At 44.6% G+C, this 27,672-nt stretch overlaps 1 protein-coding gene across 1 annotated transcript in view; it reads right to left on the bottom strand.

The window, feature by feature from the left end:
- LOC310753835 (steroidogenic factor 1-like) overlaps positions 1-27,672 on the bottom strand; it is a gene marked incomplete at both ends in the record, with an annotated part of 61,939 nt that overhangs the window by 14,457 nt on the left and 19,810 nt on the right. The window contains one exon of the mRNA XM_083595195.1: positions 582-701. Coding sequence (XP_083451321.1) covers positions 582-701 — 120 coding nt within the window. The remainder of the gene's footprint in view (positions 1-581; positions 702-27,672) is intronic.

Below are 27,672 nucleotides of genomic sequence, written 5' to 3'. Positions count from 1 at the left end.
AGTCTAATTAGCCAGGAATCCAATGCAGGCTGACTCACAAGTGATGTCCCTTAGCATCCCATAGGGCTTCCTCCCAAGTAAGTGTGCAGAGAACTGCAACCCAAAGTCTAAATATGTGCAATGGAGTACTTGCAGATTCTCTTCCCCCACCCCCATGTTTACTCCCGCCTCTATCTCCCTCTCCCGTGGGGCAGGGGACCTGTGTCCTCTTACACTTTGTACATTCCTGGCAAATCATCGCTCTTATATACCCACAGCAATAACAGCTCTCCATGTGTGCTGTTGTTTATGTAGCCAAAACTGTCCCACCCATGCTTGGTGGTGGTGGTGGGATTTTGGGCGGAAGAATGTAGAGGGAACACCCACACTCCCCCCCCCAAAAAAAAACAGAAGCCCAGTGGGCAAAGAAGGCTGACCAACCTTTGGGGGTGGGGGAGATGAGACAAGGGGGGTGGGCATGGGGAAAGGAAAGGAAGTGGCCAGAATTCTGAGCCGCAGCAGTGGCACTTCATGCTACAACATTTTGCGGCAGTATTTCTGAAAATGGCCATTGTGGAACCTGCAAACACTAGTGCTTTTACCTCCTGGCCTGTCACCAGCAGGATGCTGTGCTCCTTCCCATAATGCACTTGGCGGAAAATGTGGTCAAAGACCAGCAGCTCGCTCCAGCAGTTCTGCAGCAGCTTCATCTGGTCACCCACCTGGGACGAGGAGGAGGAGAAGGAGGAAAAGAAAATAGCTGAGAAGCTTCCTCCAAAGAGGATTAATAGTTGAGATGATGATGATGATGATGATAATAATAATAATAATAGCATTTGTATAATAATAATAATAATAATAATAATAATAATAATAATAATAATAATAGCATTTGTATATCATCCTTCATCCAAAAATCTCTTGGCAATTCACAACATAAAAATACAAAATGAGAACACAAAATACATAAAAAAACAAACCAAAAAAATAAACCAATAACCTTCCTCCTACAAACACATTTAAAAGGACATAGAATGCCTGGCTGAAGAAACACATTTTCAGCTGACCCCTAAAGATATATAATGCAGGTGCCAGGTGAGCCTCCCTGGGGAGAGCATCCCACAAATGGGGAGCCACTGCAGAAAAGGCCCCTTCTCATGTTGCCATCTTCTGGACCTCTCAAGGAGGAGGCACATGGAGAAGGGCCTCAGAGGATGATCTTGGGGTCCAGGTTAGTTCATATGGGGAGAGGCAGTCCTTGAGGTACTGCAGTCCTGAGCCATTCAGGCTGTAGAGGCCGAAACCAGCACTTTGAATCAGGCTTAGAGACTAACTGGCAGCCAGTGCCATTGGGTCACCCTCAGTGTAACACGCTCAAATTGTCTTGTCCCAGTGAGCGCAACCTGGTCACCAAACTCTGCACTAGCTTAAGTTTCCAAACCATCTTCAGAGGCTGAACTATGCATAGATGACAGAAGTTAGGCTTTCCCTGTCCAGATAAGGACATAGCTGGCCACCAGCCAAAGCTGATGGAAGGTACTCCACACCACCAAGGCCACCTTAGCTTCAAGTGACAGCAATGGATCCAGGGCCCCAAGCTACATACCTGCTTCTTCAGAAGGACTGTGACCCCATCAAGAGCAAGAATCTGACTGGAGTTCTCCACTCATGTTCAAGCCACTTCCTAGCTTGTTTCCTAAGCTCTGGCGTATACCAGGGAGCCAGGCGGGCTCCATGAAGCAGGAGAAGGAACTCCGGGGCATTTGGTGTCAATGGTCTGCGTCATTTGGATATTCCAGGGCTTTGACAAGTGTGGCATGACCTTCAGCATGCAGAGCAGATGTTCTGCCACTGAGCTGGGGCCCTTTCCAGGTCCAGGTCCTGCTAGGTGTTACAGATCAGTTAAACGAGAGGCAACAGGGCTATGCATCTGATGTAAGGACTCTTTTCTCACTTTATAGGCAGGGCCCCAGGACTTCAGCAAGACCTACTGAGGATGCCTGCCTACCATGCACCCTGTAATTCCCCCCTGCCCCCAGCCAGACACACTGATGGGTGCCTTGTGGCTACATACAGCCACTTTTTAAAAAAATTGTGCACAGCACCTGACCTAACACCATTCTGGGATCTTTTAAAAGCACCTAAGAACCAGAGGTGCTTAGAAGGCTGGTCCCCACAGCCAGGTAAGCCCACCTGGGCCACCAATGGAGAAGGCCACCCACCAGCAAACACATGGGCCCCACTTAAACCTGGAGCCAGCCCTGCCATAACTCCATGGGGCAAATGCAAAGTGTCCTTCAGTGGCTTCTAGGTCAATTATCACCAACCTGCTACTGTAAAAGGTTAAAGGTGTGCCAGTTGAACATATATTTAAGCCTTAATTGTCACTGACTAATTCTTTTTTTAAATAATTTTTTATCAAATTTTCCATTTTAACAATCCAATCAAATCACATTAAAGATTCCAAATTATACAAATACATATCATATAGTCCAAATATTCTGCCAAATTATAAATTTTTATTGGGACTTCCCATGCTTCAAGTTGGGGGGGGGGGGGGCTCTGATCATCTCATATCTCTGCTGCCTTGAGTTTCCAATAGTTCCTTTAAATCTTCCTGTTGTTAAACTTCCTTCTTTCATGGCCTCTGAGTTGTTTCCACAGGCGAGATGAAGTAAGCAATGATGTGTTTCTGTGTGAATTTTGTGTACTTGACTCTCCTATTGCTACAGTATCTCCTCACACGCTGGTGTTTATGCCAAATCAATCCAAAAGTCATTTCGCTGCTGGCAGACGCCATCTTCTCTCAGTTCCGATGAAATCAAATCTAGGCATTTGCTCATTAATTTTCCCAGACCGGTTGCATCAAACATTAGCCTTTCCAGGGGAGATTTGCCAAATCGGACTTAAAGTGCAGATATAATAACAAATTAAGAGCTCACCTCCCCCTATGACTATCTCTGCAGCTCGGTCTTATCCCATAATGGCGGATCTCATTTAAATAATGCATCTCATCACCCTTCTCATAATCCGTCCAAAGTTTTTTTAAGTCTCTCCAGCGGCTAACAAGATCCTGCTTCTTTCTAATATCAATATTTGGAGGGTCTTTTATCTTCTTCCAAGCAATTCAACAAACAAAAGCTTTAATTATATAGTATTGTTATTTCCACACAGTTTATATTTTCCAATCTCACTTGCTGTAAATAATGTAAACAGTTCTTGGGGGGGAGGGGATTTGTCAGGTATTGTAATAAATCATAGTAAAAAAGGCTTTACCCCCCCTCCTTTTCCATTCCGTTCCAACATACCAACTTAGATGTTATTCTTAGATGTTATTCTTTCTTCCTCTCCATCACTCTTGGCACCTCAGTGGCTGGCTTAATTGGCAGATTAATTTCCCCCTCCTCACTTGAAGCATGTCCAAAATTTAAATCCAATTTTTCATCTTAAGAAATGGAACTTGGTGCGCTTGCGGGGACAGCGTCCAGGAGATCCGAAAACTTAAATCCAAATTTTCATCTTAAGAAATGGAACTTGGTGCGCTCACACCGAACTCCCTTGGGGGCTTTCCATCCAGTGCCCCCACCCCCTCCTTCTTTACGAACTTGGGGGTAGTTTATTGGGCATCCGCGGATGAGACTGCATCTTCCCTTACACCAGGAAGAATTCGGGAGGCTGATTACTCCCATCTCAGCCTCTAATTACCTCGTGGGAGCTGGAGCGATGGTATTGTCAGCCATCTTCCGTGGCGCCTCAAGCGGAAGTGTCACTGACTAATTCTTGCATCTCCTTGCCATTCTGCTCCCACCATACCGTTTCCCCCAACTAAGATTTCAATTCAGGCATCTGGCAGAGTGAGCTGGAGTCACAGCAATAAATTTCTTGGCCTTTAAGGTTCTCTTGGAAGGAAGGCAGGAAAGAAGGAGAGAAGTGCAATGAATTGTTTCAGCCTCCCTACCTCCTCCTCGAGCTCCAGGGACAGTTTGTGGGGGTAGCTCAGCAAGGCTGGCTTTGGAGACCCCACCACCCACCACCCAGCTGCAAAGCAAACACAGCCCACAGCGGGAGAGCAACAATGGCTGCTTGGCTCATCTGCACTCTTATCTGAGTCCCTTCCTGGGCCAAGCATCTTGCCCAGTTCTCAACACAGTGTTTTGCTGGGCACATCCCCCGTCCAACATCCCTGAGGGAGGGAGGGAAAACCACCCCGTTGTTTGCACACAAAAAGGCCAGCGTCTCTCAGGAGGCTGCTGTCGATACATTTTGCCCTCCAAGACACAGTACGTGCACCTCCAACAGCCATGGCTCTCCAGGGTCTCAGGAAGGGCGTGACCCCAGCCCTACCTCAAGATGAGGCCATTGGGGATTGAACCAGAGAACTTCTGCATGCAAAGCAGGTGCTCTACCCCCGGAGCTGTGGCCCTTCCTCTGTCCAGACTTGCAAAATGTGCTTTGAATACATGAAACGCCCCAAAAAACACTTTGGGGCCTCTCCAAACCAGGGATGGACACACACACACACACACACACACACACACACTGTCAGGTGTCTTCTGCAATAGTAATAGCTCATTAGTGGTGGATTTGTTCTGGACAAAGTTCTCCGAAAGTTCCCATATTTTTGACACCTGGAGGGGCCTCTCTTGTGTTATAGCTCAACAAAAGTGGGACAAAACAAACAAATAAGCAAACAGGAACATTTGTGGTATGCAATGTTGCAGGATTTCAGCAGGAAGTTATGGGACAGGCACTGATTGGAAAGGAAGCAGTTTGTACCTGCAAACGTTTCAGTGAGGACATACCGCACCAAGTATAGCAAGATTGCCCATAAGTACCCAGATGCCTCCACGAGGAGGACAGGTCATCACAAACACGCCCTCAAATGCAAAGCAAATCCTGGCATCCCCGCTGCCCAAGGCGGCTGCCAGCACAGCCAAGCCAGGGGTTCAGCTTCTCCAGGGACACCACCCGCAGAGAACAGTCTTCAGTCTAGGAGGCAGAAGTGAAACTGAGGATGGCACACAGAAGTGAAACTGAGTGTCAGGGGGACCCCCCCCCAAAAAAGGAACAGTTCAGTAAGAAGGGCAGTTTATTATTATTTTAGTGTACGTACTTAGATAACTGTGAATTGTCCCATTGTATAGTTCTCTGGGCAAAGCAGAATAAAAAGTTTATTCCAACCCCCCCGAAAGGGTTCAGCTGAGTGGATGGAGAATATTACCATATGTGGTGGACGTGTGATAAAGTGAAGCTATTTTGGGAGTTGATTTATAATGAACTTAAGAAGATAGTAAAATAGACCTTCCCCAAAAAGCCAGAGGCTTTTCTACTTGGCTTGATGGGAAAGGAGATTACCTGTAAGATAAAAGATCAAAGATTATTCATGTATGCCACAGCTGCTGCAAGGACTTTGTTGGCCCAAAATTGGAAATCACAAGAAGTTCCTACCATTGCGGAGTGGCAGGCGAAGATGACAGACTATGCGGAGTTAGCCAAACTGACCGGAAGGATTCGGGATCAGGACAATCAGAGATTCCAGGAAAATTGGAGTAAATTTATTGTATATTTAAAGGACAGCTGTATAAATCTAAAGACACTAGCAGGACTGAAGTAACTCCTACAATGTAGATGATAGAAGATGTGAAAAGATAAAATACGCAAATGGATTTGATAAGGGATACCAACTGAAGGGAGGGAGGGAAGTCATAAGCTCGGCAGAGCAAAAATGTTTATATGTTGATTAATGTATTGAAAGAAAGGATGTGTAAAGAAAATAATAAAAATTTATTGGGGGGGAAGGGTTCAGCTGAAACACAGGACAGTCAAAAATACCACAGCAAAATCCAAAATCCAGCAGAGAAAGTAAAACTGACTCTCAATCAAGCTTGTCATAGTCCCAAAAGCTCTGGGCAGTGTCAGTTTGGACAAAGTTACATTATGCCATTCCCTCATTTCTCCCTCTGCCCCACAAAAGAGTGCTACTTGCTACCTTGACCCTCTTTCAAGCTCCCCTCAGTCCACCTGCTTCCTCAAAATGTTGCTACTCTCCTGCAACAGACACCTTGACAGTGTTGGGATTTTTATATCTCACCAGCTGCGAGGAGCAGCACAATGGTTGTTGACATCATGTGATGTCTGTGAGCGTGAGACAGGAAGTCTCTGCTTGTTCTCATGTAACTGGAGAGTTACTTTCGCTTCTGAGTGAAGCGGGTGTTGAGTCGTACTTCTGTGCTTGCTGCTCAGGAGAGCAGACATGTTGGATGAGAGCTGCGTGTACAGTCTGTAAATAAAGTAGTGTGTAGACTGCTGACTGTTTCTTTCTTCTGTGATGGGATACCAGAAGACGAGTGTGCTATTCTCAGGATGGAGGGGTCGCTTATTACCCGTCTCTCTGGACTGAGGGCAATTTCCAGCTAGAGAGTGGCACCCTTCCTGGGGGCGTTTTTCCAACAGACAGTGTTGTGGAAATTACGGGGGGGGCCCCACATCTTTCAAGTTGTTAAATGTTACAAATATTAAGCATAAATATATCCTTTCGACTTGACAGCTCAGGGAAGTTACCTAGCTTTAACAATAATCTAAAATCAACTCCTTTGCCAGTTTCCTCCATTTCAATTCCGTAACAACAGTGTTGGCAAAAGTGAGCAGAGCATTTCATGGACTGTGAAGATGCGCACACACACACACACACACACACACACACAGCCCTACGCTTCCTCCCGAGAGCTCTGGCTTCTGCACCCATTGTGCAAGGCACTTATAATAGAAAAAAGATGGGTGTGGAACTAGGGAAGCAGAGGACACCGGGATTCCCCAGCAGAGAGTGGCAATAAAGCAGGAGCCAGGAGAAAGATTACTCAGGGAATGGGAGGTGGAGTTGCAGGAGACTTCCAAGACTCAACATTCCTGCCTCAGCCAATGCATAATCCCAGGAGCTGCCCCACTCAAGCAGTTCCTGTTGCTAGCAGAGGGCCAGTGGTTAAGAGCAGTATGTGTTTGGGGTCTGGATGTGGGTCCTAAAGATAATGTGTATTTCAAATGATTAAATATATTGAAATACAGAACTGGCTCTAAGTTCATTCACAAAACTTTTTGGTTTTTTGGCATTCTCAATATAGGGGGTTCCTTTGCTTTCTAAGTTCACATTTCCTGAGGCATGTTTTAGAAATGCCTGCAGGTGAGAGATCCAAAATGATAAAATACATCCTTTAATAAAATGCAGTCAGGATGCAAAGAAAGAAAGAAAGAAAAAGAGTGGTGGACTGGTAATCTGATGAATGGGGTTTGTGTCTCCGCTCCTCCACATGCAGCTGCTGGGTGACCTTGGGCTAGTCACACTTCTCCGAAGTCTCTCAGCCTCACTCACCTCACAGAGTGTTTGTTGTGGGGGAGGAAGGGAAAGGAGAATGTTAGCCGCTTTGAGACTCCTTCAGGTAGTGAGAAAGCGGGATATCAAACCCAAACTCCTCCTCCTACTCTTCTTCTTCTTCTTCTTCGTGCTCCTTATTTGCAAAGACGTTAATTACGCCTGCCCACCTAACAAACCTAGAGGGGAAATAGGCCCCCATTGTTGCCATTTTGCAGATGAGCAACTGAGCATGAGTCTAGGCAGACGGGCCCCAAGTACAGCGGTTGAATCTGCAGCCAGCCAACCCAGACCTCAGAGACTACCACTTTCTCTTTCAACCTTGCCAGGAGTCTCCTCTTCCCTCCCTGTCCTACAAGGGTGTAAGCAAAGCACTATCTCTTCCAGCCCACAGAGTGCAAACAAAGTTTCAAAGTGTGTGCATGGTGCAAACAAGGAAGAAATGAACATGAACAAAGTGCAATTCCCACAGTCTCTTTTTGTCATGAGATCACCTCTTTGCACATGCAGACTGAGAGTTTGCTTTAAGGACCTTCATGCTAATGGCCAAGGCACAGATCTCATCCAGGAGACCTAAGCAGAGACAGCTCACACCAATCAAAACATGATGCTACTGGAGCCTGCTGCTTGATGGTGTTAGGCAATGAACCTCGGTTCACAGCCAAAAAGAGGTATAATCCGTGTGGGGGGGGGCTAGTGGGGAAAGGAGAAGGGCTTTTAATTGTCTTTGGAAACCTTCATAACAGCAGGATGCAATGTGGGCTAGAACTCCACTGCTTGAAGCTGACAATTAACTCCTTGGTAGTTACAGAAAGTATCTTTTCTGGCATCAAAGCTTTCCAAGAGGAATTAGGCTGGGGGGTGAGAGACACCTACAAGCCCATGTCACTCTGACCGATGACCTTTGGTGCACAGCACTCCAACACAAAGAGCACTGGTCCCAAGTAGCTATTTAGAGGTGCAAATTGTTTCAAGGTCTGGGTAACGTGCTTGGCTTGTGTAACAAGGGTGCTACAGAGTTCAGGGAGTACAGAGGAAATGGGTGCCTTGAACTGCAAGTGGAACAGGCCAAGGACACAAGAAGAGCCCTGTTGTTCAGGCCAAAGGGGCCCATGCAGTCTGGCATCCAGCTCTCACAGTGGACAACCAGGTGCATCTATTGGTAAACCAGCAAGCAGGATTCAATCACAGCAGCCCTCTGTCCCCTCCTGTGATTTCCAGCAACTGGCATTCAGAAGCATTCCTGCCTCCAACTGTGGAGGCAGGGCAGAGCCATCGTGGCACGTAGATGTCAATAGCCCTCCTATCCATGAATCAAGAACTCCACAAGATTTGAAAATCTCAAGCCAAATTCTTCCATGCAAGTCACCAGGAGGGTTTTGAACACACCAGTTTTGCCTCCAAAGGAGGGCGGGGTCTGTGTGTGTTGGAAGACGTGCAGCCTCCGCCAGAGGCAGGTTTAGGGGAGCAGGACCAGTTCAGTTGTGATGGGCGCAGAGCACCGTTGGGGACACTGCAACTATGTAGAGGAGGCGGGGGGTGCTGAATTTGGGCGTTGCACAGGTCACCCATTGCCTCTGCTCCCAAACCAAGGAGAGCCCTGTGGAGCTTGGGGCTGCCAACTGCTTTCACTGCCCTTGCTTCTGCACCATTGAGAGCAGCCACAAAAAGGGGGAAAGGCAGAGGAGAGGCAGAGGCTTTCCCAAGCACCTGATCTCCAAGCCGCAGAAATGTCTGCAGGTGCTCAGCCTGCTGTTTGCAGTGTGTGTGTGTGAGAGAGAGAGAGAGAGGGGGGGGGAGAGAGGGAGAGAGAGCTATATTCCATGCTAAGGATCATTAGGAATAAGAGTGAAAATAAAACTGCCAGGGACTTCCGGTTGGCGCCAGCGTTCAATGGCGGTCTCCCGTTGAGCTCCGCTCAGGGAGACTGCTCCATGAGTTCGGGTCTGACCGCTACGGCGAAGCGGGGACCCCTAAAATCACAGGCGCGGAAGCCTGTGAACATGGAGGCTCGGTGGGCACCTTTGTTGAATCAAGCCTTGTCAGTCAGAGGAATTTGGCCACCCTCCAGGTGCCCGGCTTGAATCCTTGTGACCTCCTGTCTGCGACTCCCGGCAGGATCAAGGGAGGTCTCCAATCGGCGATTCTTCCCAACGTGAAAGAAGAACACACCATTCCTCCCCCTCCTCTCCCAGGGAGGGGAAAGAGACAGACAGAAATATATCTACATGTCTTTATTTCTGTCGTTCCAGCAGTACAGAGAAAACATGTCTGTACCCTCTGATACCCAGCTGCAGAGAGAGAAAAACTCCACCCATGTACTTCCAGTACAGGGTCATGTGACACTCTGAGCTAACATCCGTTGCTCAGTGCACATAATAGACTGTCCCTTCTTCCCACGGTACAGTCTCAAAACATCAACATCATGTTTGGCTTTCCAGCCATCTGGAGCACTCAGCAGCATTGCTCCTTTTTCGTAACAACCTCCCCCAAAAGAATCAATGCGTGTTGCGGCAAGCATAGCGTGATCCAGAGAAGAAAACAAACAGTTGTTATACACATAACACTCCCCTGTTGTTTCAGTTCCACCCTTGGAACTACCCGCCACTGGTTTCCCCAGTGTACCTCTCTGGTTGTCTGGCCTCCAAGGAATGAGTGCATCTGCATTACCTTGGCTAGCAACTCTCTGTTGTGTCTTTGTCTCTGACTTAGACACAGCTCCAACCTGTCCTCGGTTGTGTACTACAGCAACACATGCAACAGCTAAGTTAGCATACTCTTCTGAGTACCTTTTGGGTGGTTCACCCTTTGTGACTCTCTCAGACCTGCGTATGAGGTGCTGATCCTCTCTGCTCACTGGTTCAGTCTCCGGACTCTTAGGAGAACCAGTTCCAACAGTAAACAGTGGTTCATCCTTCACCTGTGAAGGTCTATCCATTGTGTGAGATTTCCTCTCAATGACTGTGACAACAGAGCTCTCTGAGCTATCACTGTCGCTCTCAGTACCACTGTACTCTGTGAAATCATCATCATCATCTGAATCGTCCTCTGTGGGAAATGTGTGTGCTATCACTCTCTCCTTTTCAGGAGCACTCTCTAGAAATTTTGTGAGAATCACCTGACCAGATTCAGACAAAATTACTCTGTAGAGACCCTTTTCATATCCCACAAAAATGCCTCTGGCATTCTTTACTCCACCTGGAGCTTCTGTCCTCACATGAGACCCAAAAACCTTGAAATGGGCAACAGAAGGTTTTCTCTGGAACAGTTTCTCAAAAGGAGAACTTCCCAACTCTTTCGAAACCTTTCTCACCCACGCATGACAATACGACATGAGTGACTCTGCCCAGAACTCATGTGGCAGATGTGAACTAAGCAATTGCGCATTCATTCCCTTTTGCAATTCTTTGTTCACTTTTACACAGACACCCCTGTTCCACGCTTCCGCTGAAACAGCAATCTTGTGTCTGATCCCCTTCTTCTGCAGGAACCTCTGGAAATCCTGTAAAAGAAAAATCTGCTTCTTATCTGTCAAAAGACAATCAATGTTAGCATCATGCATATCTTTAACTTTGTCACAGAACTCCTGAAACCTTTCCAAGGCTTCCTGTGGCCTCTTTAACACATAAACCCAGACAAAGTTAGAGAAATGATCCACACACACAAGATAAAATCTTGCATTGCCTCTAGATGGTTCTAGAGGACCAATCACATCAGCATACACCCGCTGAAACGCTCTGTTGACCCTGGCCACCTTCTTGGCGCTTGTTTTGGTCACACCTGCAAGAGAAATCAAGTTAGACTCAGAATTACATTCCATGTAATCACTTTGGTCAAAGTCCAACAAATACAGTCCACCTTTCTGTCTGGCAGAAAGATATAACTCTCCATCTTTGAAGATCTCGCAGCTCTTATCATCATAGGACAGTTTCAGTCCTTTCTTTGCAATCTGCGAAACACTCAGCAGATTGAACTTCAGTTCAGGAACCAAGTAAACATTGTTTATTGTCAAGTTCAGACTCTTAAGATAGACAGTCCCTTTTCCGGTCGCTTCCAGCTCCTGACCGTTGGCCTGTGTCACAGCGAAGCTTTGCTTCTTAAACGATGAAAAGAGTCCTCTGTGTGGGGACATATGAACCGTCGCTGCAGTGTCGATAATAAACGCGTTCCCAACATCTGGCGTGGTTCCTTTCGCCATCAAAGCCCTTGCAGGTTCCACCATAGGCTTGGTATGACCTTTGCCTGACGCCTCAGGCTTTGCTGAGCGGCCCTTCGCTCCTGTTGGCTGGCGTGGCTTCTTGCAGCTCCGCTGAAGATGCCCAGCCTGTCCGCAATTGTAACATCGGACAACGTTCAAAGCTACAGCATCCTCTCCAGTAGCAACATCAGTGGGGGAATTAGAACTCCGTTCTTCCCTCCCCCTGTCCTTGGCATCCATTTTGAATCCAAGCCTCAGCTCTCTCATTCGAGCTAGTTAAAATCCAAAAGCTCCTTTTTGAGCTGTCTTTCTGCCTCTCTCTCAGGCAGGCAATCTCCAAGCTGTCTCAAAGTCAAAACAACTTTCGCTTTCCCAGCTCTGACTGAGCCAGCCCCAGGTGTCAGTAGTTTTCCACTGCCCTGACTGTCGTTGCTTAGCAACTGTGCATACCTCTTCATCCTTATCTCGCCGCAAGAATTTCTGGTATGCAAGCCTTTCTTTCAGAGCTGTTTTTCCAAACGCAGCTCTCGTGAACCAGAGAATAAATCAATCTGCATTCACACTTTTAGCCCGATATTCAGCATACCTTTTTGGGGCTCCGTTGCTTGGAAAACACCCCCTCTTGGTGTCCAGCCGTCTGTTCAGCCTCTGGCTGCAATTGCAGACGTTATCTTCTTTCCTTGGTGCAGAGGATGGCACACGATCCATCAACCTCTCACCTCTCATGCTGATTCCCATGGATCAGATAACCAGCAGCGTCTGCTACCATATGTTGAATCAAGCCTTGTCAGTCAGAGGAATTTGGCCACCCTCCAGGTGCCCGGCTTGAATCCTTGTGACCTCCTGTCTGCGACTCCCGGCAGGATCAAGGGAGGTCTCCAATCGGCGATTCTTCCCAACGTGAAAGAAGAACACACCATTCCTCCCCCTCCTCTCCCAGGGAGGGGAAAGAGACAGACAGAAATATATCTACATGTCTTTATTTCTGTCGTTCCAGCAGTACAGAGAAAACATGTCTGTACCCTCTGATACCCAGCTGCAGAGAGAGAAAAACTCCACCCATGTACTTCCAGTACAGGGTCATGTGACACTCTGAGCTAACATCCGTTGCTCAGTGCACATAATAGACTGTCCCTTCTTCCCACGGTACAGTCTCAAAACATCAACATCATGTTTGGCTTTCCAGCCATCTGGAGCACTCAGCAGCATTGCTCCTTTTTCGTAACAACCTTAAGCGCCCCCCCTTACTGCAAAGGAGCCTTTTTAAAGGCTCCGGAGCGGCATCGGGTGTGAGCGTGGTGCTGAGAGTCGCTACCCAGCCCGTGGAGTGAAGCCGCGTCGCCATGGACGGAGAGCGCCGATTCCTTCCTGATATTTGGAACTCAATTTGATTACTCGTGAGTAGGACTGAACAACAATTTTAAAATAACCCTTGAAATTCGGCTGAAAACGGGGAAGGTAAAAAGTAAGGAAGTCTGCCTTCTCCGGACTGCATGACAGCTAAAGCAACGAAATACAAAGCTGCAATTTGACAGGAAACAATTTTAAAACGGATTAACTCGGACATTGAATCTGAACCCCCCCCCCCTTAGCAAGCAGGAGCCGGGGGGGGGGAGATTTAATTTGTATTACCTGCATGAAAGAAGTAAAGAAGTGGAATTTTCTGCCATTTTAAATCCTTGGGAAGGACTGCCTGGAAAGTAAGTCACCGGGACTGAGAACTGCCATTAGAGATTTGTTATAAAGTTGGTGCTTTGCCTATTTACTACAAAGTGAGGACTTTATTTGTTATAAGTTTGGGACTTTGCAGAAGTTACTAATTGACAGTTCTACTATTGGAAACATATTGGAAAATTTGTTGCTACTTTTGAAGTGAATCCTTGTTTCTTTGTATTTGGGACTTTGGACTGCTCCCTCTAGAGGGTTGTAGGGAAACAGTTACAAATTAGATTGTAAAGAGCAAGCCAGTGGAGTTTTCCATTTAAAAGCAATTCCTGTGGGAAAGACCTTGGGACATGAGTGGCCCAGCAGAAGAGATAACAACAAGAGCTAAAAGTAAAGCTGCACAAAAGAAAAGGGGCTCTATATCAGGTTCAACTCCAGCAGGCGCAGTTGGACAGGAAAAAGTGACAACTATATCTATGGAGCCAGTGACACAGGCATTAGTTAAAATAAATGAGGCCTTGGAAGCTCTGACTAAGCAGAGCACAGAAAATTCCAAACAGCTGACAGAACTGTCAACAAAATTAGATTTAAATACCAAAAGTGTCACGTCCAATACAGAGACAATAAATAAATTAATTGAAGAAAATGCTACAATTCGAAAGATTGCTGAAGAGGCAAAAATTTCTGCAGAAACTACACAGGAAAAGTTAGTACCAGTCTGCAAAAAGCTGGATGAGCATGAGGCGGCCCTGTCTTTATTGGAATTGCAGAGAAAAGAGAGGAATCTGAGACTGAGACTGGTTCCAGAAAGTGAAAATGATAATTTGATAGACTTTCTCACAAAAGAGTTTTCGGAATTTTGGCAGGGAAATTTGAAGGAGGAAGAATTCAAGATAGTAACTGCTTTTAGATTGGGCAGGAGACAAAACAGAAAGAGTCCAAGGGATTGCCTGATAACTTTAAGATCGAAGGAGGAGAGGGATAAAATATTAAATCTACACTTTCAAAGAACTCTGGAGATTGAAGATTCCTATGTGCAGATATATAAAGACATCCCTAAATATATTTTGGAGGTGAGAGCTCATTACAAGGACTTGGTCACTCTGCTGAGAAAGAATAATATACTATTTAGATGGGAGTTTCCACAAGGCTTGTCTTTTAACTACAAAGGAAAGAAAATTAAAATAAAAACAGTGCAAGACAAAGAACAATTTTTGGGAAGGAACGAGGAGGACTTCTTGAAGGAAGTGGTGGAACCTACAAATGCAAAGGAAGTAACAGATATTTCAAATTTAACATTTGGGCTCAAAACACCGACAGAGGAAGAACAACTGCTTGGGGCAGTTGGGGGAACAATTAAGTAAATAACAAGATGGCTCTGCAATTTCTAAGTTCGAATGTTAATGGACTGAATCTTCCCAGAAAAAGGCGTGAGGTTTTTCATATTCTAAAAAGAGAACAATTGGATTTGATTTGTTTGCAAGAAACCCACGTGACCAGAGTACACCGAAAATTACTTATTAATAAAAGATTAGGACCGGAATTTATTTCATCAGATAAAGTGAAGAAAAGAGGAGTGGTGATCTATGCAAAGGAAAAGTTGGCCCCTAAGTTAATTTTTAAAGATGAACAAGGAAGATATTTGGCAATTGAAATACAAGTCCAAGGAGAAAAATTATTGATAATAGGAATTTATGCTCCAAATGAAGGGAAGTCAGAATTTTTCAAGAAATTGCATGAGATATTAATGGACTATCTGGATTACAATGTAATTATGATGGGAGACATGAATGGAGTGGTCTCTACAAATATGGATAAAGCACAAAGACAGGTGGTTTCCAAGGATGGGAGACTACCAAAGACTTTTTTTGAAATGACAGATAATATGGACCTGATTGACATTTGGAGAACAAGGAACCCTCTTGAGAGGGAGGGAACTTTCTTCTCTGAAGCAAAAATGACCTGGACTAGAATTGACCAAATTTGGGTAACTAGTGGGATGGCACCAAAGATAAAAAAAGTGGAAATCTGCCCAAAGACTTGCTCCGACCATAATGCTGTAAAGATGGAGATGAACTTAACAACAGCTGGCTCCTTCAGATGGAGGATGAATGACTCCCTATTTAGAGATGAAGAGGTGTACAAAAAGGCCCAGAAAGCGGTGAAGGATTACTTTGAGATAAATCTGAGAACAGAGGTGGAGAAAAGAGTAATTTGGGACGCAAGTAAAGCCGTCATGCGAGGATTTTTGATTCAGCAGAATGCTATAAAAAGGAAGAGACAGAATGAGAAGAAGGAAAAGATTCTGGAAAGGAGAAAAGAAGGAGAAAAAAAACTGAGATCAAAGCCAAAGTCACATGAAATTTTGAGAGAAATTAAGTTTTATCAGAGGCAATATATGGAACTGATGAATCAGGAGATAGAATGGAAGATAAAACAAATGAGACAAAGGACATTTGAATCGGCAGACAAATGTGGGAAACTTCTGGCATGGCAATTGAAGAAGAGACAAAAACTGAATATGGTTACAAGCCTAGAAGTTGAAGGAAGGAATATTTATAAACCAAATGAGATTAGAAACTGTTTTCAGAGTTATTTCAGGAGACTTTACGCACAAGGGCTGGTGAATGAAAAAGAGATAGAAGAATTTCTTAAAAAATATGGATTACAAAAAATTTCTGAACAAAGTAAAGTGATTTTGAACCAGAAGATAACTGAGCAAGAAATAGAGGGAGCCATTCAAAATATGCAATTGGGAAAATCTCCAGGACCAGATGGATTGACTTCCAGATACTACAAAGCTTTGAAAGAATGGCTTGTACAACCGCTGAAGGAAGTCTGTAATGAAATTTTAGAGGGGAAGAAGGCACCCGAATCGTGGAAAGAAGCGTATATTACACTTATACCAAAATCGGAGACTGAAAAGAACCAGATTAAGAACTACCGCCCTATATCATTACTTAATGTGGATTACAAAATTTTTGCAGACATTTTAGCAAAAAGATTGAAAAGAGTTTTGATGGGAGAGATTCATAAAGACCAGGCGGGCTTTCTTCCAGGAAGACATTTATCTGACAATGTGAGAAACATAATAGATATTATGGAATTATTAGAAGCTAATATTAATACTAAGGCAGTATTAATATTTGTGGACGCGGAGAAAGCCTTTGACAATATCTCTTGGAGCTTTATGAAAAAGAATCTTGAAGGGATGGGGGTAGGCCAAGGTTTTGAGAATGGTATAGGTGCAATTTATTCTGAACAAAAAGCTAAACTAATTGTAAATAATGTGGTTACAGAAGAATTTGCTATTGAAAAAGGGACACGACAGGGGTGCCCAATATCCCCATTACTTTTTATATCTGTCTTGGAGGTTTTATTAAACATGATCAGAGGGGACCAGCTGGTTAAAGGGATTCAGGTCGGAGCTAAACAATACAAACTGAGAGCGTTTGCAGATGACCTAGTATTAACTTTACAAGAGCCAGACACTAGTACGAAAAGAGTTTTAGAGCTAATACAAGTATTTGGTCAAGTAGCAGGTTTTAAGCTGAATAAACAGAAAACGAAAGTACTGGAGAAAAATCTAACAGATGCTGAAAGAGAGAGGTTCCACAGTGAAACTGGATTAATGGTAGCAAAGAAAGTGAAATACCTGGGGATTAATTTGACATCTAAGAATGTGAATTTATTTAAAGACAATTATGAGAAATGTTGGACAGAAGTTAAGAAAGATTTAGAAATATGGTCAAATTTGAGACTTTCCTTGTTAGGCCGAATTGCTGTTATTAAGATGAATGTTTTGCCGAGAAAGTTGTTTTTGTTTCAAACATTGCAGATTGTGGATAAAATGGACTGTTTCAAGAGGTGGCAGAAAGACATATCTAGATTTGTCTGGAAGGGCAAAAAGCCCAGAATAAAATTTAAGATATTAACTGATGCAAAAGAAAGAGGGGGGTTTGCCCTGCCAGACTTAAAACTATATTATGAATCAGCGGCTTTTTGCTGGCTGAAAAACTGGCTACTTCTTGAGAACACAGACATTTTGGATCTGGAAGGGTTTAATAACAGGTTTGGTTGGCATGCATATATATGGTATGACAAGGTAAAAATTCACAAAGGTTTCAAAAACCATATTGTTAGGAAAGCATTATATAATGTTTGGATTCGGTATAAAGATCTGTTCGAAAACAAAACCCCTAGGTGGCTGTCAACAATGGAAGCTAAGGAAGTGAAAAAACTTAATACGGAATCTAAATGGCCAAAATACTGGGAAATTATAGAACAAGAAGAGGGGAAAGTGAGATTGCAGAGCTATGAGAAATTGAAGTCTAAAGTAAGAGACTGGCTTCATTATTATCAGATAAATGAAGTATTCAAACAGGACAGGAAAATTGGCTTTCAGGTGGAGAGATCAAAATTAGAAACAGAATTGTTGGAACCCAATACTAAGAATTTGTCAAGAATGTATAACTTGCTGTTGAAATGGAATACACAGGATGAGACGGTTAAATCAGCTATGATTAAATGGGCACAAGACATTGGTCATGACATTATGTTTGCTGACTGGGAACAGTTATGGACCACCAGTATAAAGTTTACGGCATGTAATGCCTTAAGAGAGAACATTATGAAAATGATTTATAGGTGGTACATGACCCCAGTCAAGCTTGCAAAAATCTATCATACGCCCAATAATAAATGCTGGAAATGTAATGAAACTGAAGGTACTTTCTACCACCTTTGGTGGACGTGCCCAAGGATCAAGGCCTTCTGGGAAATGATCTATAATGAAATTAAGAAGGTCCTTAAGTGTACCTTTCATAAGAACCAGAGGCTTTTCTCCTGGGCATGGTAGGCCAATTGGTGTCAAGGAAAGATAGGACGTTCTTTATGTATGCTACAACAGCAGCAAGAGTTCTTTTAACAAAGTATTGGAAGACACAAGAACTACCCACGCTGGAAGAGTGGCAGACGAAGGTGATAGACTATATGGGACTGGCCGAGATGACTGGCAGAATCCGCGACCAAGGAAAAGAGAACTGTTGTAAAATTAATGAGTGCTAAAATGTCATGGGTAATGTAAAACAGAACTGCAGCGATAAATGATTGGGTAAGAGAAAAAGGATCAAAGAAATTGAATCATAAGTAATTGAAATTAGGGGTTGCTGAAAATGTTTAAAATAGGGATGCAGGAAAGGGAGGTATGGGGAAGTCGTTGAAATAAGGCTTAAGAAAAAAAGGTTATGAAATTATACGTGTTTATATGTTTGTTTGTTTGTCTATGTATTGTTAGTTGTGAAGTGTCTCAATTCATGTTGGAAAGTCAATAAAAATTTGTTAAAAAAAAAGAAAGAAAATAAAACTGCCAGTACCATACTGCCGCTGTGCACCTGGAATACTGGTTGCCTCATCTTAAAAAAGGACAGTGTAGAGTTGGGGTGTATGGCATGTTAGGGGAGGGGCAGTACCTCAGGTGGGGGGAACACATGATGCTCCTTCTGAGGTAGTTCATCCCCCTTTGGTCCCCACCCTGCACTCAGCTCTCAACTGTGGCTTCCAGAAGCTGTCAGCATGAGACAGGAGCCACAAGCCCAGCAGCAATAGCTTCGACTGGCTGGCTAAATCAGGTGAGGGGAGCTAATGGGTTTCAAACCCTCAGTGAGTTAGGAACTTCCCCTGCATGCGAAGACAAGGTTCTCACACATTGAACAGATGAGACCAAGAGCGGGTCAAGAAGGCAGTTTCTGCCTGCGCTGCAGAGGAAAGTGAGGGGTAGGTGGGGCTTGTCCACCTGGGAAGGGAGCCCATCTAGAAGAAAGAAAACTGATCTTAAACATCTGCTGCCTTGCAAGATATCTTTGGGAGGAAAAAAGGCTAAGGAGCAAACCCAACACAAATGTGGAGTGTGGCACCTTGCACACCTCCTTCCGGCAACTCCTGCAGCCAAGCTGGTGCCAAACGTCTTGCTCTGCTCTCCTTTGGAAGCAGGCTGAGAGTATCATCTGGGCAGCCCAGAACCTCCAGACACACTGCCTGGGTTTGCATCCCAGGGAGGTCACTTTGGTGCTGCTAAAAAGAAGCAGCTTGCCTTCTCGAGACAGATGGATGCCAACCACAAGGTGGAAAAGGTGCAGAAAAGGGCAACTCAAATGATAGATTGGATGGAGTGACTTGCCTATGAAGAAAGGTTGTAACTTTGGAGACTTTTTAGTTTATAGAGAAAAGGCAAGTCAGAAGCGTCATGACAGAAGCTTGTAAAATTACACATGGTGTGGAGGAATTCCAATGAAGTTGAATATTGGAAGATATTGGAAGAAAAGAAAAGAAAAGTTAAACTATGGAACTCCCTGCCACGGGAGGCAGTGATGGCCACCCACTTGGATGGCTTGAAAAGATGACCGGGCAAATTCATGGAGGAGGAAGAGAGGGCTGTCAATGGCTTCTAGCCAGGATGGCTCTGCTCAGCCTCCAAAGTTTCCCATCCTAGGCATCTGACTGGCTGCTCTGAGAGCAGGATGGTGGACTCAATGGACCACTGGCCTGATCCAGCAGCCTCTTCTTGTGCTGTTATGATCACTCAAAATGAAACATGTCCACAAGTCTCTCTGAGAGGCTGCTATGGATGCAGCCACTGCAGCCGGGGGTGGGTGGGGGGGAAGAGTTGCAGAGGGCACAATTATTTGGTGAAGATTGGATGTGTCCCCTCGACAATTGGGAAGGGACAAAGCTGGGCCAGGAGATGACAATCGAAACCTTTCACAAATTGAAGGGGTTAATAAGAGGTTAACACCCTTCAGATGTCACAGTGACTGACCTATCCCCTCCCTCAACCACCACCAAGATCATCAGGAAAACAAGATGTTGTTTAATTGCCTGCCTAGATGTCAGTTCAGCACAACAGGCTTGCAACTTTCTCCTTCTCCTTCTCCTTCTCCTCCTCAGTCCCAATAACTGGGTGTGCAGGACATTTAACCCTACCTAAAAGAAAGCAAAAAATGCAAAGAACTAACTTTGCTCCTTGCACAGCCTTGCCAATGGATGTTATCTGACTACAACTCCCGTCGCTGTGGACCTCTAGCCATGTTGGCTGGGGCTAATGAGAGGAATCTGTCAATTTCAGTTTTGTGTTTTTCTAATATTAAATTCAGCTTTCCACGTTTCCACAAGTAAAAAATAAGAAATCCTCATGAAAATTCATCAGCATTTAATTGTGAATTTCACCTAACAAACACTATTTTTAGATGCACCTTTGATGAACTTAAAACATTCCTGCAATCAGTTTCCCCAAACAGAATGCATTTCTATATCTAATTTTACTAATGCATGCCTTTTTAGGCACACTTCCTCCTAATGTATGCATTCTTGTACTCACTGGATGGAGAACCGCATTACTTAATTCAGAGAAGTACAAATTTTGAAAGATAATTGTGCTTCAACTCACTTAGAATCACAGATTTGTAGGGTTGGAAGGGACCCCAAGGGTCATCTAGTCCAACCCCCTGCAATGCAGGAATCTCAGCTAAAGAATCTATGACTGATGCCCATCCAACTTCTGCTTAAAAACCTCCAAGGAGAGTCCACACCTTCTGAGGAAATCTGTTCTACTGTTGGATAGCTCTTACAGTCAGAAAATTCTTCCCTAATGTTTAGGCAGAATCTCCTTTCTTGTAACTTGAATCTGATAGTTTGGTCCCTGCCCTCTGGAGCAGCTTGCTCTATCTTCCATGTGACAGCCCTTCAGATATCTGAATATGGCCACTTCAGTCTCCTCTTCTCCAGACTAAACATCACCAAATCCCTCAAACATTCATTTTAAGTCTGGGTCTTAAGAACCGTTATCATTGGTCGCCCTCCTCTGCCCCTGTTCCAGCTTCTCAATATCCTTCTGAAGGATACTGTTATTGGTTCAAATTGTGTGAACTGGGTACTTTTTCATCAAAATTCAGACAAATTTTTTTCTCTCCCTTATAGTTAATTGGAGTGGAGATTCCCCCTATTACTTGGCATTCCAAGGGAAATGGGTGGTTTCATCTAGGTTTAGCTCAACTAGATTCAAAAACCATCCACATAAGTTAAGCACAAACTCCACAGTGGAAAGGCTGTCCCCACCTGCCCCAGCCAACCTCCGCCACAAATCTATAGGCAAATCAACAAAATGAGCCCATCCAGATGGAGCTGTAAATGTATCATAACTTTCAGTTTTAGTATCAGATAATATTGCTGCTGAAACATCGCATTGTTGTTCCTGTATACACATTGCTATAATAAGCGGGGGTATATTATTATTACTGTTTTTTCATTGTTCTGGTGTATTTTGATATTTTGCTGGGAAAGCTATGGTTTTCCCAGTAGTGACGTATGGAAGTGAGAGCTGGACCATAAAGAAGACTGACCACCGAAGAATTGATGCTTTTGAATTATGGTGCTGGAGGAGACTCTTGAGAGTCCCATGGACTGCAAGAAGATCAAAACCTATCCATTCTTAAGGAAATCAGCCCTGAGTGCTCACTGGAAGGACAGATCCTGAAGCTGAGGCTCCAAGACTTTGGCCACCTCATGAGAAGAGAAAAGTCCCTGGAAAAGACCCTGATGTTGGGAAAGATGGAGGGCACAAGGAGAAGGGGACAACAGAGGACGAGATGGTTGGACAGTGTTCTCGAAGCTACGAACATGAGTTTGACCAAACTGTGGGAGGCAGAGGAAGACAGGAGTGCCTGGCGTGCTCTGGTCCAGGGGGTCACGAAGAGTCGGTGTTATGTACTGAGTTGAATAGGATCCAAACTGCAGCAGTCTGATTGGTCCTAGAACAATAGGATTCAGAATGCAGCAGTCTGATTGGTCCTAGAACAATGCAGCAGTATGATTGGTTGGCAGGAACCACCCAATCATGCTCCAGATAGAAGTGAATCCACAACCTGATTGGCTTACAGTAGAATTCCGGAATTAGCCAATCATGTGCAGCCCATTGTGTAAATAATGTATATAAAGCAGATACTTTGAGGGGACTTTCATTCATTCCTCCTCACCACTATGAGCTGAATAAAGAGCATGAAATCACTTTGCGACTCTGAGTATATTTCAGTCGGACACGACTAAACAACTAAACAACAACAAATTTTGCTATTATTATTACTGGTTTTTTAAATTTTTCTGGTGTATTTTGCTATATATTCACAATAAATAAATAAATAAATAGACCACAAACCTGTCATGAGTCAACAGTGTGATGCAGCAGCAGCAAAAAGAAAAAAAGGGGGGGAGGACAGGCGTACCTTGGTTGTCGAATGCCTTGGTACTCATCCGTTTTGGATCCCGAACACTGCAAACCCGGAAGTGTGTGTTCCGGCTTTTGAATGTTCTTTGGAAGCCGAACGTCTGACGTGGCTTCTGCAGCTTCTGATTGAGTGCAGGATGCTCTTGCAGCCAATCAGAAGTCACGCCTTGGTTGTCGAACATTTTCAGAAGTTGAATGGACTCCTGGAACAGATTCCGTTCAACAACCAAGGTACGACTGTAATGCAATGCTATGTTGCGTCAACAGAAGTCTAGTGTCCCGATCATTGGAAGTCATAGTATTGCTCTATTCTGCCTTGGACAGATCCCACCTGGAGTCTTGTGTCCAGTTCTGGGTGCCACAATTTAAGAAGGATGTTGACAAGTTGAAATGTGTGCAGGGGAGGGTGACCAAGACCAACGGTCTCAAAACCAGTGCTATTTTTCCAGAAAAAGAGGTGCCACAACTCACCCTGAACGCCTCTATTGTTCTCTTATAATGGCAATGGTGCCCACCTGAGAGGTGCAGGAACTAAGTTCTGGTGAGTTCCGGGGGGGGGGGGGGAGCTCTGTTCACAATCAAGACTTATGATGAAAGCTTGAAGGATTTGGGGATGTTTAGCCTGGAGAAGAAAAGACTAAGAGGTGATGGGATAGCCGTCTTCAAATATATGAAGGATTCTCACTTGGCAAATGAAGCCATCTGCTTTTCTGCTGCTCTGATGGGTGGGACCCGAACCAATGGATTCAACTTTTTAAAAAATGGGATTCCAACAAAACACTAGGAAGAATTTTCTAACAGTAAGAACTGTCCAGCAGTGGAATAGACTACCTGGGAAGGTGGTGGTGGGCTCTCCTTCTTTGAAGGTTTTTAAGCAGAGGTTGGCCATCTGTCCTGGATGCTTTAGCTGAGATTCCTGCTTTGCAGGGGGTTGGAGGTCCCTTCCAACTCTACAATTCTATGATTCTATGAAGCTCTACAGCTGAGTCCAAGAGCAGCCATGGCCCTCCTTTGCAGACCATCCCACTACAGACTCTCCAATGAGCTTTCAAAGTATTTATCAGACACAGGAGACCCCAGGGAAGAAGGCTTCCATCAGGAAACTAGCCACAGATCTTGGAAGCAAACGAAGTTCCAAAACTGGTCATTGTACATTCATGATGGTATCAGTAGAGATGTAAAAATTCCAGAAATTTTGATGCCATGAGAAAAAAATGTTCCCCTCCCCGTTTTTTCCCAGAAAAAATAGAAATTTTGGGAAAATTGAAAAAATGTTCAGTGTAGAGTAGTTTTACAAATTGCATGAAATGCAATGTATGTAAAAGTATTATGCTTGCAATGAAACAGGTAACCACCCCGCTTTCCCTCAAAAGCAACAAAAAAAGCAAGAAACCATCAACATAAAAAATAATCAGATTTGCCCCTTAGCACCAACAGCAAATGAAGTTAAGGTCCACCTCAATATTTAAGCCCCATAGAAGGTCTATCCTTTGAGTAGTGCTTAAAAAAGAAAAGAAACAGAAGACACAACATATGCATGCAGTTTCTTCTATCTCATTTCCTGAACTACTGCTATCATTTCCATTTCTTCTTCCTCTTTGTCATTTTTCTCATCGACTTCTAAAAAACAGCTTTCAATTTTTTTGCATGCCAGGCCCAGAAGTGTTGCACTAAGGCTCAAACTCTGTTTGAAAGGAAAAGGAGTGTGTGGGGTTTTTTTAATTGAATTTGTTATTATATATTATAAACTGCATGATAGTAAGACAGCTTCTAAACAGTTAACAAAAATATACAACAGAACATTAAAATGATTGATAAAACACAGTTAAAAGCAGGTATTTAAGAGTATTCAAAAGATGATTAAAGTCAGCAGTGGTTAAAAGGAAGTAAATCACATGCAGCTTCTATGTGTTCAGATGGGCTGTTTACAACAGCCCTAACAAAAATGTTTTGAGCAGTTGCTGGAAAGAGTACAGTGAGAGCACCTGCCTCCTGGTGTCAGTGGGGGGGAATTGAAAAATTGGGGGGGGGACGGGACCAGGCTTTTTTCTGTTTTTTCCCAAAGCCGTTTTTTTCAAGAAAAATTGAAAAAAAATGTGTGGAATATTGAAACTATATCAAACTATTTTTTAAAAAAAAATTCCGGGGGAAAAGAGTTTTGGGGAAAAACAGAAAAAAACCTGGGTTTTTTTTCGATTTTTCCGGGGGGTTTTCCAGGCCTTCCCATCTCTAGGTATCAGGGTGGTTATAGGTTATCCCACTTTCAGGACAGTTTGCCCCTGCAAAAGTTTCAGGGAGCACAACTGGTGCAGGCCCCATAACTTCCTGCTGAAATCCTATAACATTTCATACCAGAAATGTGAGGGCTATTGTGTGGAGCGGTGGGCTGGGGCGTCTTTTCATTCAGCATCTGTTGCACAAGAGTTGCTCCTTCAGGTAGTAATAGCACAATAACACTGCAGAACAACTAATAAAGCAGAATGATATTTGGACAGTCTGGTGCAACTCCACCACAAACGCGCTCTTATTGTGTCAGTGAAATGCTGCAAAATAGAACCCACACACCAGTCTGGAGGGAGAGCCCAGACACTGCAATTGTCCAATCTATCGGCAGGAGGCGGGGAGTGGGGTGGAGGGGGTCTTAGCTTCTACCACCAAGGCACTTTCCTGCCCTCTCCAATTATTTCAGAGTCACTTTTGCAAAACATTTTCCATCTCCCACAGTTTGAACACAACACCACTCCCTGCCCCCGTGTCGACTCATCAATTCACAGCACTGATCACTTGCACAGTACTAATATCTTCAAATGTTTTATCTTTTTTTATTATTACAGTGGACACTCGGGTTGCAAACGTGATCTGTGCGGGAAGCACGTTCGCAACCCGCAGCATCCACAACCCGCAGCGCCGTGTCTGCGCACGCACGGGTCACAATTCGGCACTTCTGCGCATGCGCAAAGCGCAATTTAGTGCTTCTGCGCAAGCACAAGTGCTGAAACCCAGAAATAACCTGTTCCGGTACTTCCAGGTTCGGCGCGATGCGCAACCTGAAGCATCTGCAACCCGAGGTATGACTGTATCATCATCATTAGCATTAGCATTTATATCCCAGCTTTCCCCCCCAAGGAGCTCAAAGTGGTGTACATGGTTTTCTCCCCTTCCTCATTCAATTCCCACGACAACCCTGTGAGGTGGGTTAGGCTGAGAGAGGCAGTGAATGGACCAAGGTCACACCCAGTGAGCTTCATGGCAGCCAGGTGGGGATTTTAACCCTGGTCTCTCCCAGGTCTTAGTCTGACACTCTTAATGACTACACCACACTGGTTCTTTCTTGTAGCCAGCCTCAGATTTCTCCATCCACACCCTGCTGGCCATTCAAATACAAATCACAAGACCTCAGCCCAGATCAAGCCACAGCACCCATCCCGTCAGATTCCCATTGCTTGGAGCCACCCTCAAGCCTCCCATCACCGGGAGAAATCCATCTCTATATAATTTATTAAATTATAGGTTGTCACTGGAAGAGGACAGAAGAGCCCAAACCCAGGAAAAACCCCAGGAGCAATCTATTCCACCTCCCTGCCCAGAGGTGAGGGTCTACTTTGAAATCACAAGCGGGAGAAGCTTGTGAACTTGGGATTCGGCTGGCACCTTCTGCGCCTCCCCTACTCGCGGGGAAACCCTGTTTTGGGGATCCGGAGCGATGTGGGGTGAGTGGCGCGGTGCTTCGAATTGACTGCTTCTTTCACGGAGTGAAGCCGCATTGCTGTTGCCGGAGAGCGCTGACTTTTTCCTGTGGACAATTGGATTTTAAACAACTACCCATGAGTAGAACGGAAAATTGGATGTTTAAATACCTTAATTTGGCATCGAAACGGGGAAGGTCTTAAACAGGAAGTCCGCCTCCCCCTTTTGTAAATAGATTGAAGCAAAGACGTTATAAGCTAAAGTCTTTGAAAGCTTTTGGCAAAGGATTAAATTTTCATCGGTTAAAACTACAAAACCCCCCTTGGAAGCAGGGGAAGAGGGGGGAAATTTTGGACTTAGCGAGCCTGCAGGAGAGAGTGAAAAACCAAATTACCACTGCTCCAAACCTGGAAAAGGGCTGCCAGAAAGAGTGAAGTTTTGGGAGAGTCCAGTGACTGCGAACAGAACATTTTTGACAGCTAGTTATATAAGAGAAAGATACTGTTTCCATTGTCCTCTTCTGCGTTTAAAAAGGAGGAAAAGTAACTGGAAATTGAAACTATTTTTATGGCTTGAATTGTGTTCGAAAGGATTGATACAAGTGGAGACTGTTTTCCTCTAGAGGGAGTCTTTGAAACTGTCACAGGAGTGCAACTGGGGAATCACCAGCTGCAAGATAAGTAACTGTGAGAACCAGAGATTGACCTTGTGTTACGAAAAAGGAGCAATGCTGCTGAGTGCTCCAGATGGCTGGAAAGCCAAACAGGATGTTGATGTTATGGGACTGTACCGTGGGAACAAGGGACAGTCTATTATGTGCACTGAGCACCGGATGTTAGCTCAGAGTGGCACATGACCCTGTACCAGAAGTACATGGGAGGAGTTATTCCCTCTCTGCTATTGCTGTAAAGAGGGTGCAGACATGTTTCCTCTGCACTGCTGGAAAGACAGAAATAAAGGCATGTAAATACATTTCTGTCTGTCTCTCTCCCCTCCCTGGGGATGGGGGAGGAGTGGTTGTGTTCTTCTCACGTTTGAGGAGGATCGGCCGATAGAGACCTCGCCTTGTCTTGCCGGGAGTCGCTGACGGGGAGGTCAACAAGGAATCCATGCCGGGCACCTGGAGAGTGGCCAATTCCTCTGACTGATATGGCTTTGAAGATTCCAACATATGGTAGCAGAAGCTGCTGGTTATCTGATCCATTGGATTCAGCATGAGAGGTGAGAGGTTGATGGATCGTGTGCCATCCTCTGCACCAAGGAAAGAAGATAACGTCTGCATTGCAGCCAGAAGCTGAACAGACGGCTGGACACCAAGAGGGGGTGTTTTCCAAGCATCGGAGCCCCGAAAAGGTATGCTGAATATCGGGCTAAAAGTGTGAATGCAGATTGAAGCTGGTTCACAGGAGAGCTGCGTTTGGAAAAACAGCTCTGAGAGCAAAGGCTTGCATACCAGGCATACTTGCGGTGAGATAAGAAAGAGAAGTATGCACAGTTGCT

Source organism: Podarcis filfolensis (genome assembly GCF_964270895.1).
Source record: "Podarcis filfolensis genome assembly, chromosome: W".
Lineage (NCBI taxonomy): Eukaryota > Metazoa > Chordata > Lepidosauria > Squamata > Lacertidae > Podarcis > Podarcis filfolensis.
The sequence above is the reverse complement of the archived record's forward strand: the minus strand, read 5'-3'. Positions and strand labels throughout refer to the sequence as shown.